At 45.3% G+C, this 20,907-nt stretch overlaps 1 protein-coding gene and 2 pseudogenes across 1 annotated transcript; 1 reads left to right on the top strand and 2 right to left on the bottom strand.

Annotated features, from left to right (window-relative positions):
• On the bottom strand, nt 3,134–4,299 carry LOC102174289 (annotated as a pseudogene).
• LOC108635665 (intelectin-1-like) lies at nt 7,994–11,247 on the top strand. Its single transcript, XM_018046599.1, has 2 exons — nt 7,994–8,112; nt 11,016–11,247. The coding sequence occupies exons 1-2, from the start codon at nt 8,017–8,019 to the stop codon at nt 11,166–11,168; spliced, it is 249 nt and encodes an 82-aa protein (XP_017902088.1). The 5' UTR covers nt 7,994–8,016; the 3' UTR covers nt 11,169–11,247.
• On the bottom strand, nt 12,904–13,503 carry LOC102175763 (annotated as a pseudogene).

The raw sequence follows: 20,907 nt of genomic DNA, 5'->3' as shown, positions 1-20,907 counted from the left end.
CTTTGTGACTCTCAGTTTCTTTTAATTCCTTTTACAAATTGAAACCTGGAGTGATGTTTTACAATAACACCTTGTAAGCTGGTGATTTCTACTTTAGACTTTCAGAGTTTGGAACTTCTAGTCTCAGGTATCCCAGACACACATTTGCTTCTCTTTCTAGGGAACCCCTATGGGAGACTGAGGAGCAGGGAAAAATCATTCTTAATTTTCCTACCATTCTATTATTGGTTAGTCAAATCAAGCTCTCTGCATAGGTATGTTAAAGAGGAAAAGCTGATTATTATTTAGGTTCAGTAGGAAAAAAAGAAATTGAGGTCACAGCTGTCCATTTCCTTTATTCCTCCAATTTTGACAGTTGGGACAGTGTCTCTAAAATGATTTGGTACTATTTGCAACATCTCTGTTTTCGAGAGGGTTCTCACAATACCAAGGAATTCACTGACACCTAATGGGATGTCCTACAACTCAACTCCATTTTGACCCAGTCTACCAGGAGACAGCGTCAGATCCCCATGTGAAGGGCTCAGTCCTACAAGTCTGTCCCTTGAATCCCCTACTCCAGACACGGGTTGCAAGTCCAGACTGTCACCTGTGCTTTGACTGACTGGCTGTGGATTGGAGGTTCCAGTGAATCCCTCCTTGGGTTCAATTAAATTGCTAGAGTGGCTCAGAAAACTCAATGAAACATTTTATCTACTAGATGATGAGTTTATTAGAAAAGGGTATAACTCAGGAACAGCCAGATGGAAGAGACAGCTGGAGCCAGTACAGGTGAAAGGCCCAGAGCTTTCTTGCCCTGAAGCATTTCTTCCCAATCTCCACATATTCACCAACCCTGAAGCTCTCTAAACTGTATCTTTTTGGGGTTTTACACAGACAGGTTTGATTAAATCATTGACTAAGTGTCAGGATACATTTAACAGGAGGCTTCCTGTGTGCTGTTTCAGATCTGTCAGGAATACTCAGGAATTAAGAGGAGAGGCGAGCCTCTCCCAGGGGCTGAAGAATCTAGGCATTTCCATCATTAATTTTTCTATACAGTGATAAGTATCCTCTTCCTCCTTGTGAACCTTACAGTAAAAGTGATCGTTTACAAATCTCTCTCTTTAATATGGATTGCCTATGTTTTGTAAGTCTGGAACTTTAATCTTTATCTTTGCTAAGAATAACAACTTTGTAAGACAGTATATATACACACACCAAGTTAATTAAAACACCTTTGCTCCATCAGAGCTCTTGTCCCCATGTCTTTCTCTCTCTCTCTCTCTTTTTCAGGTTGATCCCTTGGAGCACAGAGGCCCTCTGAGTTCACTTTTCTGCCCAGGCTTCTAAGACCCTCTCCAGAAGGCGCTCTGCGTCTTCACTCCATCAAGAGGGTGCCTGAGGCCTCCGTGAACAAAGCAAGTCCCTTGTCAGGGACTTTATTGGCTTTCTGTGTAAACCAAGGAATATCAGCCTCTTTCTTTCTCCTTTACTTTCATATCGGTCGACTCCGGACCACCAGGTTCCGGTCCATTAAAGGACCGCAACAACTAGGGAAATTGATTCAACCTTCCAACCCTTTTCTTTTCAGGAGAGTCAAGGTGAATGGGCTTGAAAGTTTCAACCGTCTCATTTCAAGGCAGATTCTAACTTCATTAACATGACTGAAGATCTCTGAGGCAGAGTCTGAAAGTAGCCCATTCCAACTGAACTAGAATTGTTGGTTTTTGCAGAAACAGAAGCAGTGGGTTCTGATTGATATTATCTGCAATGTTCAAATAAGTCCAGCTGGTACCTAATGCCCAAGCAAGAGTCACCCAAGTGTCAAGATAAATTTCTTTCTGATAAATTGATCCTCCAAATTCTGTCCACAGAATCACACCAGAGCTTGTAGCTGGATGTCCCCAGTCTGTAATGCATTGTAAAGTTATCCCTTGTCAGCTTGGATTCGGCATGGTCCCAGGTCATGGGCTGGAATCAAAAAACCAGACCTCATAGTCAAAGACAGTTGAATCATGGATTGCAGATTCATCAAAGTCCTAGTCAACATCACAAACACACTCTCTTGTAAGAAGGCTTGATTTTAGCATTTTTCTTTACCATGTTAGTGTGAGAAGGTAGTACCAAACTCAGATTCAAACTTTGACAAATCTGGCTCCCATTTGTAATTTAATTCTGTTCCCAGAGTGTTGTCAGTGTTGCATTGTTCTGTGATCGATCATACAGTGTATGTATTTGGTCTGCAAGCTGCCAGGAACATGACCTGTGTATTAGATGATTCGGGTGCTGACCATGCCTTGTCAGTGCGTCATTTTATTTTCACATCGTGACAACACCAAACCAAATCCTTCATTGAGAATATCTCTGGCAGATTTGCTAAGGTCCGCATATGTAGATGAATGCACATTGCTCATACACAGAATTCTATGTGTAGGTCTGATGGCAAGACTGTGAGAGGAGGTGGTCCGGTGTCTCCTCAGGTGAGTTCTGCAGCCACAGCTGAGGCCACAGTGTTTGCTCTGAGTTGAGCAGCAGCTATCTTGGTTGGAAGGTGAAGTGGAAGCCCTGTGGTTGTTCTTGACTAAACCTGATTTGTATGGTAGTTGGTCAACAATGGCTAATGTACAGTTGACCCTAGAACAATGTGTGGATTGTGGTCACCAGTCCTCCAAACAGTCTAAAATCCACATATAACTTACGGTTGATCATTTGTACCCATAGTTTCTTCATATCTGCAGTTCCTCTGGGTCTGTGTTCCACATCTGCAGATTCAACAAGTCATGAATTGTGTGCTGTGCTGTGCTTAGTATCTCAGTCATGTCCGACTCTTTGTGACCCCATGGACTGTAGCCCGTCAGGCACCTCTGTCCATGAGAATTCTCCATGGAAGAATACTGGAGTGGGTAGCTTATCCCTTCTCCAGGGGATCTTCATGAATTGCGTAGGATTATGTGATTTAATATTGGAAAAATCCAAGATATAAGTGGATGAGCACAGTTCAAACCAGCTTTGCTCATGGGTCAGCTGTGTTTGCTTTTTTCTAGTATCTTCTCTTTTTTCCACCTCCCTAATAAATCTTTCCCCCTTACTAGCTCATTCCAGATTTCTGTCCTTCTCCTTTAACCCTTCTTTCTTACTCCTTTTTGTTACCTCTTGCCTTATTTCTCTCTCTTTATGTCAGGTTGCTACAAATCCCAGCTTGAATCTGCTAGATGTGTAAAGCCAAGCTACTGATGCGGGATTGTGGTGAAGGAAAGTGCAGCATTTTCTGAAGACTCTAAGCAAGGAGTTTGGGTAGCTAATGCTCAAATCCTGGATCCTGAACTCCCAACTGGCTTTCAGGGAAAAATGTTTAAAGGCAGGATGGGTAAGAGGGTTGCTGTATTCTAGATCAACAGGTGGACACTCTTCTGATTGGTTGTTGGTGGGGTAATTGGGACTCAACTTCATCAACCTTCTCCAACTGATCTGGAGCCCACCTGTTTGTGGCCAGCCCCCAGTTACCTTCTCCTATCTGTTGTGGGTTTCATTATCTGCAAATCGTTTTGAAGGATATGGCTCAGAAGAGATTTGTCATCTGGAAGGAATATGTTTGGAGCCCTGGCAAGCTTCTGTTTCTTTTCTCCTGAAAACTCAGCAGTCAGTTTTATGGGTCTCAGGCTAGGAATCCCTGGGTCTTGAGGGCCTCTGTGAATTTGTCAGTTTTCTTCTCTATGTTCTTTTCAGTTTGCTTCTGTAGCCTTCTGAGCTGCTTCCTCCTCCCCCTCCCCACTAATGGATGTTGCTCTTCTTCTTTCTCTTCTCCTCCAGGGTGGCTGCTACTGCCTCGTACTTCCGGTCAGCCTCATGAGCCAGGTGCCCTAGGCAGGAAAACTTGCACATAGGTGTCAGATGGACATAGATGTCAAGATGTCACCTTGAGGATGGCAGGGATCACTGTCCACTTTTTCATGCCATAGGGTGGTAGGATCCCATCAAGTACCTTGAGGTGGTCCAGAGTGGCCTGGCCTTGCCTGGTCTTGGGGGTACCATGTCTCACACTGTCAGCCAGAAGATGCAGTTGGGTTTTCGGATTTGGGAGGGGTTGGCATTTACCTGCTTGCAGAGGAAGGCCAGGCACTTCAACTTGTTTCTGTAGAAACTGCCAGGAAATACTGATTACCTAGGAGTGCAGGAATACCACCTTCTGGCCTAGAAGCACCTTCTTGGCCAGGGTGGCTCCCAGGTAGGCCAGGAGATGGCCTCAGCTATCAAACACCAGGACCTGCCCCTCCACCATCTTTGGCATTTGTGTGGGAAAGAAACTTTTGTTACTAAAACAGGATGGTGAGTCTATAGGTATTTACTTTCATGATTCATTAAACTGTCTATTTATGCTTTTAATCCTTTTCTGTATGTGTATTAATTTTTTACAATAAAGTATTTTTTTTTTAACAATAAATCCTAAATAGTTCACAGGGAGAAGCTGGACTGAATGCAAGTTTGGAATGGGGGAGCTTTAAGTCACACTATTCTCTCTCCACACAGTTACAGACTGACAATTTTTTTTCCCTAAAGTACATTTTGAATTATGCTATTATGGACTGGTGATTGGTGATGAATCTAAATTCACAAAAAACAATACTCTCTCATAATCAAATATTTATTTACTCTTTTACATTCTTACTAACTTTTGACTGTGAGGATCACAACAAACTGTGGAAAATTCTTCAAGAGATGGGAATACCAGACCACCTGACCTGACTCCTGAGAAATCTGTATGCAGGTCAGGGAGCAACAGTTAGAAATGGACATAGAACAACAGACTGGTTCCAAATAAGGAAAGGAGTCCATCAAGGCTGTATATTGTCACCCTGCTTATTTAACTTATATGAAGAGTACGCCCTGAGAAATGCTGGACTGGATGAAGCACAAGCTAGAATCAAGATTGCCAAGGAAATATCAATAAACTCAGATATGCAGATAACACCACACTTAGGGCAGAAAGCAAAGAAGAACTGAAGAGCCTCTTGATGAAAGTGAAAGAGAGTGAAAAAGTTGGTTTAAAACTCAACATTCAGAAAACCAAAATCATGGCATCTGGTCCCATCACTTCATGGCCGATAGATGGGGAAACAATGGAAACAGTGAGGGACTTTATTTTTTGGGCTCCAAAATCACTGCAGACAGTGACTGCAGCCATGATATTAAAAGACGCTTGCTCTTCAGAAGAAAAGTTATGAAAAACCTAGACAGCATATTAAAAAGCAGAGACATCACTTTGCTGACAAAGGACCATCTATTCATAGCTATGGTTTTTCCATTAGTCATGTATGGATGTGAGAGTTGGACTATAAAGAAAGCTGAGTGCTGAAGAATTGATACTTTTGATCTGTGGTGTTGAAAAGACTCTTGAGAGTCCCTTGGATAGCAAGGAGATCCAACCAGTCCATCCTAAAGGAAATCAATCCTGAATATTCATTGGAAGCACTGATGCTGGAGCTGAAACTCCAATACTTTGGCCACCTGATGTGAGGAACTGACTCATTGAAAAAGACCTTGATGCTGGGAAAGACTGAAGGTGGGAGGAGAGGGGATGACAGAGGATGAGATGGTCGGATGGCATCACTGACTCAATGCACATGAGTTTGAGTAGACAGGGAGTTGGTAATAGACAGGGAGGCCTGGTGTGCTGCAATCCATGAGGTCGAAAAGAGTTGGACACGACTGAGTGACTGAACTGAACTGAGCATTCCTCCACCCTGTAAACATTTCCAGCACGTTCCCACACACAGTCCAGGCACAAACTCTTCCACATCTCCCCAGTTGAGGCTGTCCGTTACTGGAAGGACAGGAGAGGGTGGCAATCCCCACCTCCTAGCATCTCCCTCACTTTCCCCAGCTCCTCTTCACGGCCAGTGCTCTAAAGTTCCTTGCTGCTTCTACAGTTTCCTTCCTAGCTTCTCTCCCTGATTCCTAACTTCTGGTCCACAGAGAGTTCAGAGATGAGAGAAATTGATCTATAGGGCACAAGGGCACAAAATGGGAAAGGAAAAGTGGAGAGGGCAAGTGACAGGCGTTCTTATAATCCCACTGACCAGCAGCAGTGGGTCACTCTTCCTTTCAGGTATATGAGAAATGTGACTCTAAAGCCCATCCTGACAGCCTGTTTCCAGGACCACTTCTGATGCTTTTTATCTTAGCCTGTGTCCTCCACACATGGAACCCTGAGGCAAAGAGGAAAGTGCCAACACCTGAGTTGCTATATGCCAATTCAGAAAGATAAGGACCAGGACAAAAAGAAAGCAATGAAGAAAAGCCTCAGGAACTCTGTGATGTATGATCACTCTGCCTGTCTTTCTCTCTTTCTTTTGCAAATTAGAATTCTTTTTATACATATATGCTAAAATACCCACCTGGTTCTGCTGTGTTATTTGCCCTAAAAAGGCAGGGTGAGGCAGAGTGAAGAATCCCAGTGCATCTGAGTGGGCCTCTCCACAAAGTAGAGAATGGTAACCCCATCCCCAGACTACTATCCCTCTTGCTGTTCCCAGCCCCCAATTCCTGCAGCAGGAAACCCCTATGGTCTGGCCCTCGCACAGACAGAGTAGAAGGTATTTGAAGGGCTGGGTGAGTGAATGAGGACGTATGACCTTTGAAACATAAAAACACTGCAGTATGTTGGGAGCGGGCTCTCTGTGGCTCGGGCAGCTGACTGGGCCTCCTGCTCTGTGGCACATGTGGGTGTGTGTGGGGTGGCCACTCCTCCAGGAGCAAGGAAGGCTCTGTCTCAACAGAATACTTTCTCAAAATTGTTTCTGGTACAAAATGAATGTACCGGAGATATGAGGTGTGGAGCTGCAGAGACCAGGCCAGCTGCCCTCCCCAGACCTCAGATCATGGCTGTGCAGGTGAGGCGGGTGGGGATGGTGCTGCTATGGGAGGACTCGCAGGAGCATCTAGAAGGAAGCACATGAGTCTGTGAGTTTGTGTGTGCATTTAGAGAGAAGGAATACATGATAAAGCAAACGGGATGAAATATGAAAAAATATAATTCACATTCTTACTAATCCTCCTCCACCCTGTAAACATTTCCTGTGAATATTTATTTTTCAAAACAAAGATGAATTTAGGTAGAAACTATATGGATTTTTAAAAGTAATATTGTTATTTTGGCCATGTTCTGTAAATTTTCAATTATTTCTAACCCAAAAGTAAATAAAAGAAATACATGCAGTGTGACATGCCACAGTTAGGGGTTGGATAAAGTCCAGTAGTAGGACAGTGAAGCATCCGTCAGCCTTGCCTGGGGTGGGGGTGTCAGGGCAGGCTTCATGGAGAAGTTTCAGAAGAGACTGGAAGGATGATGACCTGATGGTGGTGTGTGAGGCCCTGGAGCATCTGACTCAGGTGGAAGCAGGACAGGCTGCAGGGAAGAACCGTGAGGTCCCACCCATCCGGAGTCTGTTATGGTAGGGAACACTGTGTGTGCTCTGACCCTGCAGGGCTCGCCCCCCTCATGGTGAGTGTCACCTGTGTGACCATGAGTGCTGCCTCCTGCCCCTCCAGACAGTTACACAAACCTTCTCATTGCCGGGGCCGAGCCTCAGGAACCTTCAAGGAAGGACAGCTCGAGGGTGGGGCCTGCAGCCCGACGTGGGCTGCGATGGGCAGGGCCCACCCTTTGCTCTCCCCAGAGGCTCAGCATTTCACCCACCTCAGACTCTCTGCAGAGGCAGTGCTCTAAGTCTCCACCTGGCAGGGAACTCTCCGTTCCTTCATCTGTGAGGACGGAAGGAGGGAGCTCTCTGTGAAGTGACGAATCTGTTCTGAGTCTGAGACAAGATCCAGGTGTGTGAGGAACCACAATTCCAGCTCCCTGGTCTTGGTCTCAGGGATGGAGAGATTTAGAGAAAAACTCACGGCCCCGTAAGGCTTTGTAGGGTTGGATGGAGTGGGGGCATTTCCAGGAGGTTCCAGAATGCCTAGAAAGCCATCACTTTCTGTTGAGTTTTCCTTTCTAGGAAGTTGACGGAACAAAATGAGGGCAAGATAATGGATGGACTAACCGTCTGCATGTCCTTGAGAGGACACAGCCCCAGTTCTGCCTCCTGCTGTTCCTCTCTGTGGCCACCAGAGGTCCGAGTGCAGGTAAGTCACTCAGGAGCCGCTGCTTCTTCAGCTCACGCAGGTGTTTCACCCAGGTGGAGCAGAGAGAGCAGAGTTGGGTAGGAGCTGGTGATGTTCTGGCCCAGAGAGGGAGTCGTGCAGATGCAGAGAAGTCACATTTTGCAGCTGACAGAACTGTGATCTGGGTGCGGATTGCCTGGCCTCTCTGGATCTGATCTGAAGCTAGTGCATGTCCTGGGGCCCCACTCTATGCCTCTGGGTGGCTGAGGGAGCTCAGGGAGCTCAGGGGAGCTGTGGAGAAGACGGCGCTTCTTTCCAGTTGCTCCTGCTCCTATTGCCTTGGCCTCGGGGTTTCCAGAAGGAGCTGGTGAGGGTTGTGGCAATGAGCAACCTTGTCTAGTTCCCCATCCTCTCAAGTCCAAAGGTCACAGTAGAAGTAATGATACTTTTTATTTTTAATTAGCTGAGCAGAAGAATGCAAGTGTCAAGCATGTACTAGATCATGGTCAGCTAGTCTTACCCGAGAGCATCCTGACCTTTGTGGCTTCACAGTCCAGTGATGAACTGGTGAAGTGGGCAGGGACTGGGAGATGATGGCCTGGAAGGCTGGTGTGAGCAGCTTCAGACTGTTAGAGAATTATATTTGCATCCTTTAGCAGCATCCCATCCTCCTGAGACATTTTGCAAGAGCAGAACCTAAGCCCCTTTCTGGTCTTTCCTGCCTCAAAGCAGCAAGGAAATCTAAGAAAGTTGTGGTGAAGCAGGTGGTAAGTATAAACCAATCCAGGATCCTCTCATTTTGAACACTTTTAAGCTGAACAGATCTCCGTCATGGAGATGAAGAACAGAGTGCCCATCTCTTCTGTCTATCCTGGTGACTCTTGAGCAGTGATGAGTGTAAGATTTTCCCTTTCTCCTAAGCTAAAGAGTTAGCCACTCACAGTTTCATAGATGCTGGCAGAAAACAGGAAACTCCTGGCAGTGTGGCAAGGAAATTTATTGTTCATAGCAGTCGCCAGAGTATCAGAATTTTCTTGTGCTGGTTTCCTGAGTCTCAGTTCCTACAGAAGAATGGCAAGAGGGCCAGGAGACAGCTGCACAGGCAGTTTGTTTGCCAAGCAGGCTGACAAATTTGGCTTGTCAAGAAACAACAAGAGGTTTTCCTACCAGAGAATTTATTCTCTGAAGGATTGGGTCCAGGAGAGGAACTCTGCACTTAGAGAATCCGACTCTCATATAATGGGCAGTGAACATGAGAGAGCAATGCCCCATGTGCTGGAATGAAAGTCACTGGCTGCAACGATGAGCAAGTGAGTTGCTGGACAACACAGACCACGACCTGTCCGTGTGAGTGCACGAGAGGGCACCCACCCTGTGGAGTATGATGATATGCTTCTCCATGGCTTGTAGTTTTACTCTTTTGCTAATATTTCATGAACATAATTTTTAAAGTGTTACTATCACTTTTTAATTGAAATTCAACTGACATTTAACATTATATTAATTTCAAGTTTATACCATAATAATTCTATCTTTTTATACATTGCATGTGATTGGTATAATAAATCTAGTCCACACCCACAAGCATATGTAGTTACAATTTTTTTTCTTGTGATGAGAAATTAGTATCTATTCTCTCACAACTCGTCAATGTACAATATAGTATTAGTCACCATTCTGTACAATATATCCCCAGGACCTATTTCATAATTGAAAGGTTTTATCTTTTGACCACTGGACATAATTTCCTGTACTGAAGTCTAATTTGTTTGTATTCTCATGTATGATTAGTACTTCTATATTGTGTTTAAGAAGTATTTCCGCATGTTGAGGTCATGAAGTTATTCTCGAGTATTCATATTAACTTGTAGGAGGTTTACGTTTTTGTTGCTTTCCCAGTCTTGTAGAAGAGAGCACCATAGCTGGGGTGACTGGAGACTGTCTTTGAGGGTCATTTTCTGGCTGAGGGGGAGGAGAAAGAGGGAGTCAGAGCTCTAAGAATAATAAAGTTCACTTAGTGCACTTTCCTCCCACACCTGTCACTCTGAGAAATGTGACCCTGAGGTCAAGGACATCTTCACTTCCCCCTGCAATTATCAGTTTGTCCATGTGTCAGTCAAGAGGCAGCAGCTGTGGCCTTGTGGAAGGGCTTCTCGCTTATGTTCAGAGGATAATACAGACGTGGGCTTTGGAGGGTAGGGTGTTACCCCACTCTGGCTTCCATGGAGCCTTATCCCGTGCATCTGTGCCCATTTGCATGTGCCATGAGTTGTGCATGGAATTTTTGTCCTCTGTCCTTGGAATTTTTCAGGCAGAAATATCGGGGTGGGTTGCCATTTCCTACTGCAGTGGATCTTCCCAACCCAGGGATCCCACTCCTGTCTCTGGCGTCTCCTGCATTGGTAGGCAGATTCTTTACCATTGGGACACATGGAAAGCCCCATTTGCATGTCCCCCTGCAAAAACTGATTCTTTCAAAGTGTATGATACTAGCAATATATCCTAGACATGCATAGCTGACAGGGTCATTAAGGGACTCAGATGAACTGGGACAGAGATATAAACGCATGCTGGCAAGCTTCATAAGGTGTCACCTGTGGTAGCCACATAAACAAGGGGCCCTGGTTTATGAAGATGAGCCATCATCCAGATAGTGAGGTGTGGCCAGAGCCCTGAGGAAAAGCGTTTATGGGGAAAGGTAGGCTAGCAGGCCTGAGGGTTAATATGAGGGAGGTTCAAAAGGAATTCAGAGAAGTACATTGTTTCAGAGTCTACTGGAGGAGTGGGTTTTATGGACAGGGGAACAAAGCCAGGTAGGAACAGACTAAAGATTCTAGGAACAGACTAAAGATTCTGATTCGAAGATTCAGAGCTTGTTGGTGTCTAGAGCCAACCCCTCACTGTGTCTTCTCCCTGTCCCCCAGCACTGCCTCGGTGGAGGAGGATACTTTTCAGAGAGCAGTCCCCTGCAGTGTGCAGATTTCTCCTCCTTTGACTGGGATGGATATGGAGCTCACTGGGGTCACAGCTCCAGCCGGGAGATCACTGAGGCAGCTGCGCTCCTGTTCTACCGCTGAGAGCTGTGCTGTGAGACGTGGAACCCAGCTCCTAAGCCCAGACCCTCAGAGATGGAAAAATAGAACGCTAACAAAGAGAGAAGGGAATAAATTACATCACTTTGTGGTTCTGAGTTTCTCTGAATTCATTTTGCAAATTGACTGAGACCTAAAAGGACGTTTTAAAATAATGCCTTCTTTGGGTTGATTTCCATTTTAAATGTTCTGAGTTTGGAACTTCAAGTCTTGGGTCCCAGACACAAGTTTGCTCCTCTTTCTTTGGATTCCCTGAGGGAGTTAAAGAACAGGGGATGCCATTCCTTAATTTTCCTACCCTACCATTACTGGTCAGTCAAATCAAGCCCTCAACATAAACATCTTAGAGCAGAAAAGATAACTATTATTTAGATTCAGTAGGGAAAAAAGATTGAGGTCACACCTGCCATGTCCTTTATCCCTTAGGGCAGTGTCCCTAAAATGATTTTAGTACTAATTGCAACATCTGTGTGTTGAGGTAGGTTCTCACAACATCAAGCAATTCACTGACAACTAGCTGAGTGTCCTCCACCTTGGCTCAAATTTGACCTGATCTACCAGGTCTAGTCAAGGCTATGGTTTTTCCAGTGGTCATGTATGGATGAGAGTGAGAGCTGGATTATAAAGAAAGCTGAGCACCAAAGAATCAATGCTTTTGAACTGTGGTGTTGAGAAGACTCTTGAGAGTCCCTTGGACTGCAAGTGGATCCAACCAGTCCCTCCTAAAGGAGATCAGTCCTGGGTGTCATTGGAAGAACTGATGTTGAAGCTGAAACTCCAATACTTTGGCCACCTAATGCGAAGAACTGACTCATTTGAAAAGACCCTGATGCTGGGAAAGATTGAGGGCAGGAGGAGAAGGGGATGACAGAGGATGAGATGGTTGGATGGCACCACCAACTCAATGGACATGGGTTTGGGTGGACTCCGGGAGTTGGTGACGGACAGGGAGGCCTGGCCTGCTGCATTCATGGGGTCACAAAGAGTCAGACACGACTGCGTGACTGAACTGAGCTGAAGTGAACCAGGAGAAATCCTCAGATCCCCAGGTGAAGACTGCCTGTTGATGCATCCAATGCAGACACCAGTTGATATGGGGTGACACGAGCACTACTGGGCAGAGCCCAGCTCCTGCTGTGAAACACCGGACGGTACAGGACGCCTTCCCCAAATGCAGAGCGATCTAGAACATCAAGAGTGCTATGGTTGAGAAACCCTGGAGAGAAGGTTTTGTCTTTACTTTTTTAAAAACAATTTTCACAAAGGTCAGTTTCATTTTGGTGGTTAGTACATTTAACAGTTAAATAGATTTAAAAATGCAAGGTGAACGCATTTAAAAATGCTCCATGAATGTGGCATTGATAATTAGATAGATAACCAATTTCACCAGAGACCAGGTAATATGATATTGTCTAAACATTTAAAATATGGTTCTTGTGTAGATCATCCTTTGTTTTGATCACTGGGGTTCAGGGGTGTGTGCGTTCATGCTAAGTCGCTTCAGTTGAGTCCAACTCTTTGGTTCCCCATGGACTGTAGTCTGCCAGTCTCCTCTGCCCATGAGATTTCCCAGGCAAGAATGCTAGAGTGGGTAGCCATGTCCTCCTCTAGGGGATCTTCCTGAGCCAGGGATCGAACCTGCATCTTTTATGCCTCCTGCATTGGCAGGTGGGTTCTTTACCGCTAGCACCACCTGGAAGCCCAGGAGGGGTAGTTTATCCTACTGGTCACAGAGCAATTGTGTTAAGACCCAATCTTCTGATGTCCCTTCCCAGAGGTTTCTACAGCTGGATGAACTTCCAACCCCAGAGGAAGGTCAAGTTCGTGGCCTCCAGGCGGTATGCTCTTCCTGTTTACCAGGACAGTGTTAGGTTCGCACCAGGCACAGAGGCTGAGTATAGCCTACTCCGACTAAACTAGAGTTGTTGGTTTTTTTTTCAGAAACAGAAGCAGTGAGATCCAAGTGATATTTAGTTTTAATGCCCAAATGAGTGCAGCTGGTACCTAATGTCTAAGCAACATTCACCCAAATGTCAAGATGAATTTCTTTCTGATACATTGATACTTCACATTCTGTCCCCAGAATCAGTGATGTTGTGTTTAGCTGAGAGTCCCCAGTCCTGTAGTGCCCTGAAAAGTTATTCCTTGTTAGCTTTGATTTGGCACTGTCCCAGATCATGGAACCCAGCAAGCCAGCCCTCACAGTCAAAGACAGCTGAACCATGGATTGCAGGTCCAGCAAAATCCAAGTCAACATCACAACCAAGGTGTATAGACTCCCTCTGTAAGAAGACTTGATGTTACCACTCTTCTTTACCATGGTAGTGTGAGAAGGCAGCACCAAATCCCAGACTCAAGCCTTGTAAATCTGGTCCTCACTGGTAATTCGGTCCTGCCCCAGAGCTCTGTCAGGGTTGCCCTGCTCGCTGACAGGTCACACTGTATATGTGTCTGGTTTCCAAGTTCCCAGGAACTTGTGATAGTCACTCGGTCATGTCTGACTCTTTGGACCCCATGGAGTATGGACTGCCAGGCACCTCTGCCCCTGGGGTTCTCCAGGCAAGAACACTGGAGTGGGTAGCCATTCCCTTCTCCAGTCCCGGGAACTTGACCGGTGTCTGTGTTAGATCATCCAGATGCTGACAATTCTGTGGCCGTGCATGATTTTGTTTTCTCATCCAGACAACCTGAAACCAATCCTTCCCTGAAAACATCTCTGGCAGATTTGCCAAGGTCAGCCCATGAGAGAGGAATACACATTGTTTACCCACAGCTCAGTGTGTTGGTTTCAGGACAAGACTATGAGAAGGGGTAGTCTGGTGTCTCCTGAAGGACAGCGTGCAGCCACAGCTGAGGCCATGGGCTTGCTATGGGTTGAGAGGCAGATGGCCTGGAGAAGGGTGAACTGAAAGCCTCACAGCTGTTCTTGGCTAAACCTGATTTGTGTAGTAGTTGGTAAGCTACTGTTAATGTACAGCTGACCCTTGCACAACATGTGGGTTGTGGGCACCATTCTTCCTCAGAGTCTAGAATCCACATGTAAGTTATAGTTGATATCTGTACCCATAATTCCTCCACCTCTGAGGTTCCCCTGTGTTTGTGGTTCACACGTGCAGGTTCAACGTCATGAACTGTGTAGTCTATATTCTTTAATATTGGAAAATAAAACCACGTGTAAGTAGATCAGTACAGTTCAGGGTTGCTTTGCTCCAGTTTTAACTGCATTTGCTTTGTTTTTCTGGTGTCTTCTATTTTTTTAACCTCCTTATTAAATCTTTGTTCTTAGTCAGTTCAGTTCAGTCGCTCAGTCATGTCCATCTCTTTGTGACCTCGTGGACTGCAGCACACCAGGCTTCCCTGTCCATCACCAACTCCCAGAGCTTACTCAAACTCATGTCAATTGACCCGGTGATGCCATCCAACCATCTCATCCTCTGTCGTCCCCTTTTCCTCCTGCCTTCAATCTTTCCCAGCAACAGAGTCTTTCCAATGAGTTAGTTCTTCACATCAGGTGGCCAAAATTATGGAGCTTCAGCTTCAACATCAGTCCTTCCAATGAATATTCAGGATTGACTTCCTTGCAGTCCAAGGGATGCTCAAGAGTCTTTTCAACACCACAGTTCAAAAGCATCAATTCTTTGGTGCTCAGCTTTCTTTATGGTCCAACTCTCACATCCATACATGACTCTTGGAAAAATCATAGCTTTGAGTAGCTGGACCTTTGTTGACAAAGTAATGTCTCTGCTTTTTAATATGCTGTCTAGGTTGGTCATAGCTTTTCTTCCAGGAAGCTAGTGTCTTTTAATTTCATGGCTGCAGCCACCATCTGCAGTGATTTTGGAGCTCAATAAAAGGAAAGAAAAGGAGGAAAAGAAGAAAATTTGTTCCAAGAAAAGAAAATTTGTTCCTTACTAGCTCATTCCTGATTTTCCTTCCTGCTAATTTATTTTTTCTTCCTCTGTTTATTCTAGTTACCTCTTGCCTTAATTCTGTCTTCTCATGTCAAGGGTTACTGAACCACACTTGAGTCTGCTGGGCTGTGCGCACGAAAGCCAATCTCTGACACAGGATTATGGTGAAGGGACGTGCAGCGTCTACTGCAGGTGACAGCGAGAAGTCTGGGTAGCTAACATCACCCTCCTCCCCCCACCCATTGCCTCTGATCTCCCCACTGGTTTTCAGGGAAAGGGTTTTCAAGACAGGCTGAGGAAGAATGCTGTGAGTTGCAGGATCAGCTAGAGGACATTCTTCTGATTGGTTGCTTGTGAGGTAATTGAGGGTCAATATCGTCAGCCTTCTGGTTTCAGTGACCCGGACTCTGCCTGTGTCAGCATGTGGTTATTAACTTTTTCTACCGACTGGAGGCTTTCATACCTGCAAATGATCTTGGAGAATACGTCTCAGAAGGGATTTGTCATCTGGAAGGAACAAGTTTGGAGTCCTGACAAAATTTTATTTCTTATGGAGGTTAGTGAATCCATAGCTTTTGCTTTTTAAAATTCATTAAATGGTGTATTTTTGTTTTATATCCTTCTCTGTATGTGCTAATTTTTACAGTGAAGTTTTCTTTTTAGCATAAGATATAAAAAGTCACTTGGAGAAGCTGGGCTGGATGTGAGGTGAGGAAGGGGGAAAAATTTCATTTTCTCTCTATGCACACACATACTGTCGATCTTCTCTTTTAGCCTAAAGTACATTTTGAGTTCTGTTGACAAGGACTGCTCTTTGGTGATGCATCTACATTCAAAACAGCAAGTCTCTTGGAATCAATTATTTATTCCTTCTTTTAATTCTTCCAAACCTCCTCCACATTCCAACAGTTTCCAACCTGTCATTACGCACAATCCAGCCTCAAATTCCACCCTGTCTCCCCGTTTTAGGTTGTCCTGTATTGGGATGATCCCTTGGCTGCAGTCGCTAGCTCCTAATATTTCCCTTACTTTCCCCTGCTTCTCTTCATGATCAGTACTCTAACAGTTTCTTGCTTCTTTTTCTACAATTTCATTCTTAACTTTTCTCCCTGTTTCCTATTTTCTGGTGCACAGGGATGTTCAGTGTGAGAGAAATTGATCTACAGGGCACAAAGGCACAAAATGGGGAAGAGAAAGGTGGAGAGGGCAAGCACCCTGCGTTCATGCAATCCCACTGACCAGCAGCAACGGGTCACTCTTCCTTTCAGATTTGTGAGCACTTTGACTCTAAAGTCCATCCTCGCAGCCTGTCTTCAGAAGCATTTCTTTGGTGTTTATCTTAGCCTGGGTCCTCCACACTTGGAAACCTGAGGCAAAGATGAAAGTGTTGACTCTTGACTGTGGACCTGCCAGCGCAGAGAGATGAGGAGTAGGAAAAAATGGGAGAGATGAAACATATTAGGAGCTTTGTGATTTGTGATTATTCTGCCTGCCTCTTTATACTGATTCTGAAAGAGACACGGATGAGGCAGAGGACTGACCCGAAATCTGTCCCAAGTCCCAGGTGCAGTGTCTAGAATGGGACAGTGAGTGGGTGATGACAGTGAATTCCACATGAAAAGCAAGGACAAACGTGGGCAGAGAAAGAGGAAGGAGAAAAGTTGGGAGGGCTCAGGGGATTGAAAAAAGCAAAGAGAGAGAGAATCTAGAGTCAGGAAAGAGAAGGTAAAATTGAGGTATTGGGAAGGAAGGTCACTGAGGGAAGCAAGGAGAGAGAAGCCCTTCAAATGTCCCAGTGACACAACGTGCAGTAGGAACAAGCTGTCCCCACTGAGCTCTGCTCAAACTGTAGACTCAGGAGCAAAAGAAGTGATTGTTCTTTGTTACGCCAGTGTGTTTGGAGGGGCCTATTGTAACTGATCCAACGTCCATGGTGTGGAGTCTTAGCCTGGTGCTCTAGCTGAAGACGTGGGAATTTTGTTGGGACTGTGGATTTGCTTCTGCTTTGCAAGGACCCTTGCTGGCAGCAGTGTGGGGAAGGTGTTGCAGTGGGCCAATACCGACACAGAAGATTAGGAAAGGGCAGGAGGCCATTTCAGGAAGGGGGGCTTCAGCTGGTCCTTGACCTGTGGTCACCAGCATCATCCCGGAGGATTAATCTGAAGCAATAAAGATTGTTTCACTCCTGGCCAAAGGCTGATTCAGGAGTGGTCATGTGTCCTGTCTCTGGCCAATGAGAAATAAGGAAAAGTGTACTGGGGCCTCTGGGAAAACCTTCATTTCTTCTCAAGAATAGCCAGAGGAAGAGAATCTCCTTTTCCCTCTAGATGTGTTTTAGTCTTATAGATTATTATAGGCTGTATTTTATTCTCCCCAAATTCACACCAGAACCGTAATCCTAAGTACCTCAGAACATGACTGCATTTGAGGGTCAGGCCTTTAAAGAGATTATGTACTTAAAATGAGCCCATTAGTGTGGATCTAATCCATTCATTTGTACCCCTTTAAGTGCAAGCACATGGCTAGGGATGCACGTAGAGAGGAAAGGCCACGTGAGGACACAGTGAGAAGCGGGCCATTTGCAGATCAAGAAGGAGGCCTCTGAAGAGACTGGACCTGCCAACACTTGATCTTGGACCTCTACTTTCCAGAACTCTGAGAGAAAAAGAAGTCTGTTGTTTAAGTTCCCTACTCCTTATGAGTCTGTGGTATTGTGTTATGGTAGACCTGGAAAGTCAAATTATTAGTTGTGTCCGACTCTGGAGTGTAGCCCGCCAGGCTCCTCTGTCCATGGGGATTCTTTGCTGTGTGAGGTGGATCAGATGGTAAAGAATCTGCCTGCAAGGCGGGAGACCCTGATTCAATCCCTGAGTTGGGAAGATCCCTTAGAGAAAGGAACCCACTCCAGTATTGGCAACCCACTCTAGTATTCTTGCCTGGAGAATCCCCATGGACAGAGGCGCCTGGCGGGTTACTGTCCATAAGGGTTGCAAAGAGCTGGACACAACTGAGTGAGCAAGCACAGACCTAGAAAAGTATGGCACATCAGCAGACCTTTTACCCTCAGCCAGAGGATTAGCCAGCGTAGAGAGGCTGAAAGTGCCCGGGTCCTTGAAGACGCTGAGCTGGTGCCAAGTCAGTCAAGCCTGAAACTGCCTTGCCTCTGAATTTCCTGGTTCATGAGGTGATGTATATGCTTTTTGTTCAAGTCGCTTTGAGACAGGTTTTGTATTAGTTCTAGTTAAACACCTTGTAACTGACCTGAAAGTGAAAGTTGCTCAGTCGTGTCCGACTCTTTGCGACCCCATGGACGATACAGTTCATGGAACTCTCCAGGCCAGAGTACTGGAGTGGGGAGCCTTTCCCTTCTCCAGGGGATCTTCCCAACTCAGGGATCAAACCCAGGTCTCCCACATTGCAGGCAGATTCTTTACCAGCTGAGCCACAAGGGAAGCCCAAGAATACTGGAGTGGGTAGCCTTTCCCTTCTCCAGGGGATCCTCCCAACCCAGGGTTCGAACCCAGGTCTCCTGCATTGCAGGCAGATTCTTTACCAGCTCAGCCACAAGGGAAGCCCTGCAACTGATCTAGACCTGAACTAATCAAATGTCAGGGGCAATGAGGCTTAAGGGCGGTGGTGTGGGAAACAGATTAAAGAGGAAGCAGGAGGCAGAATGAACGGGACACCGTCACTGGCTGTGACTGGATGAAGGTGGTTAGAAGGCGTGATGTCCCTAATGTTACTTGTACCATTTCCCCAGATGCTGTCAACTGTAGGCTGCTCCTTAACTTCATACCATGTAGGATGAAATGCAGAACGAAATGGAAGATGTCAAACTATGAAAAGTTATGTCTTAGAAGTAATAAAAGAACACACTAAAAGCGTAAGTTTTCTTTGGAGTTTTCTTCTTGGGCAGTGTTTTAGTTCCTTTACCAATCTGTCTCGTACTTTGTGTAAATCAGTGCTTTGAACCTACAAAGACAGGAAATGTTGGCTTAACAACAACAATAACAAAAGGTTCAGTCTTTTCCCAAGGCTTGAGATATGATCAGTGGTATAATAAAGTTATGTATTAGGTATGTGACATCACTGTGGAGGAATGGATCAGTTCTATTATAGCTGAAGGAAGAATCTGAGAACAGAGGAGTGCCACTGGAATAGAAATGATAGAGGAAGCTTGAAGCAGCGGGGTGGTTTGTACTGACTTATCCTCCCATGTGTGGTGTCTACATTTGTTCATCTGTAGTAAACGTTCACTAGTTTGTGTGAGAAAATGAGAAATTCAAAGGTAAAGTAGTGTCACTGTGAAAGCAATTTATTTCAACTGAAGATTTTTATGTATTCTGAGATGATCATTTCCAATTTAGTTTTAAAAATGTGTTTTTTTTCTAGGAAATGGTGATGATGGTCGATGTTCAGTTAGAAACATTTTTGTGTGTGTGTATTTTTCCAGAAAGAAAGGTACAAAGAAAAAGCCCAAACCATCACCACTCTTATTAGCCTTGTACACTCATGTGTTTTCACTTGGAAAATACAGAGGTCCACGAAATTCTCAGATCTGAACACTATGCTAAGAGGTGACCTTTAACTCGTGTCTTTTAGAGCCTGTGGAGTATCAAGAGAGAAAGCTCTCAGTGTCCACCTGGATGTCAGCTCTCAGCTCCTGGCCCCAGTGTGGAGAGAAAAGAGGGCATGTCCGTGCTAGAAGCAAGTGCTACTGAGACTCCGACAAGGTGTGTGAGTGCAGGAGCCCGGATTCCAGGTCAGGGATGTGTGGAGGACAAGGGATCCTTAGCCGTTGCGTCTTGTGGGACTGGACAGGAGCTAGGGGTAGAGACTGAGAGGTCATCCAGAAGGCAAACTTGTTTTTTCCTTAGATTACAAGGATCCCACCCAGCTTCTTGCTATTTCTCATATTGGCCACTAGAGGGGGAGGTGCAGGAGATTGTCTCCTAGAACAGCACTTCTCCCCTCTCAAGTGTCAATAACAGAACTGGGCTGGGCAGGTCCAGCGTCCTGGCGCCTCTGGGGCAGAGGGGATGTCTTTGAGCTGCACAGAAGCCACCTTATGCTCAGACTTGAGATGTCTGTAGGCTGAGTGCTGATTTCTGTTGGAGAGTGGCATCTAACATGGAGACGTAAGGTGCTTGGTGAGGAATGCTGTGAGTTCCACTTTCGTGTCGTGGCCCTCAGGGGCCTATATTAAGAACTGTGTTCCCTCCTAGTCTCTCCCCACTCCAGTGAGCTTGGTCTTGCGATTTCCAGAGGGAGCTGAATGATCTGTTTTGTGCCTGGGACTGCTCCCTTCCCGTTTTCCTCCCCACAACAATAATAACTGGCATTTAGAAGTGTGTGTTGCTCTTCATTTTCATTTATGCTTTTTATAAAAAAGTTAAGTATGTTTCTTAATGTCATGTCATCTGATCTTTAGTAAATTCTAATCACTGTTTACTGGCTTCATTTTTGGTATAAGGAAATAGGCTCAGAAATGCTAAATATAATTGTAAGTCCCTTGACTGTTGTGAATAATGTTGCAATGAACACTGGTGTATAAGCATCTGAGTCTTTGTTTCCTTTCTTTCATCTTTTAAAAGTTGACTCACATTTTTATTTTGGTTGCATTGAGTGACCTGTGGTATCTTATTTCCTATTTCCATGAACAGGGATTTGAACCCATTTCCCCTGCAGTGGACGCATGGAGTCTTAACCACTGGACCATCAGTTCAGTTCAGTTCAGTCGCTCAGTTGTGTCCGACTCTTTGCGACCCAGTGAATCGCAGCACGCCAGGCCTCCCTGTTCATCACCATCTCCC

The sequence above is a fragment of the Capra hircus genome, chromosome 3 (assembly GCF_001704415.2).
Source record: "Capra hircus breed San Clemente chromosome 3, ASM170441v1, whole genome shotgun sequence".
Classification (NCBI taxonomy): Eukaryota; Metazoa; Chordata; class Mammalia; order Artiodactyla; family Bovidae; genus Capra; species Capra hircus.
Note: the sequence above shows the minus strand (reverse complement) of the source record. Positions and strands in the feature narration are given on the sequence as shown.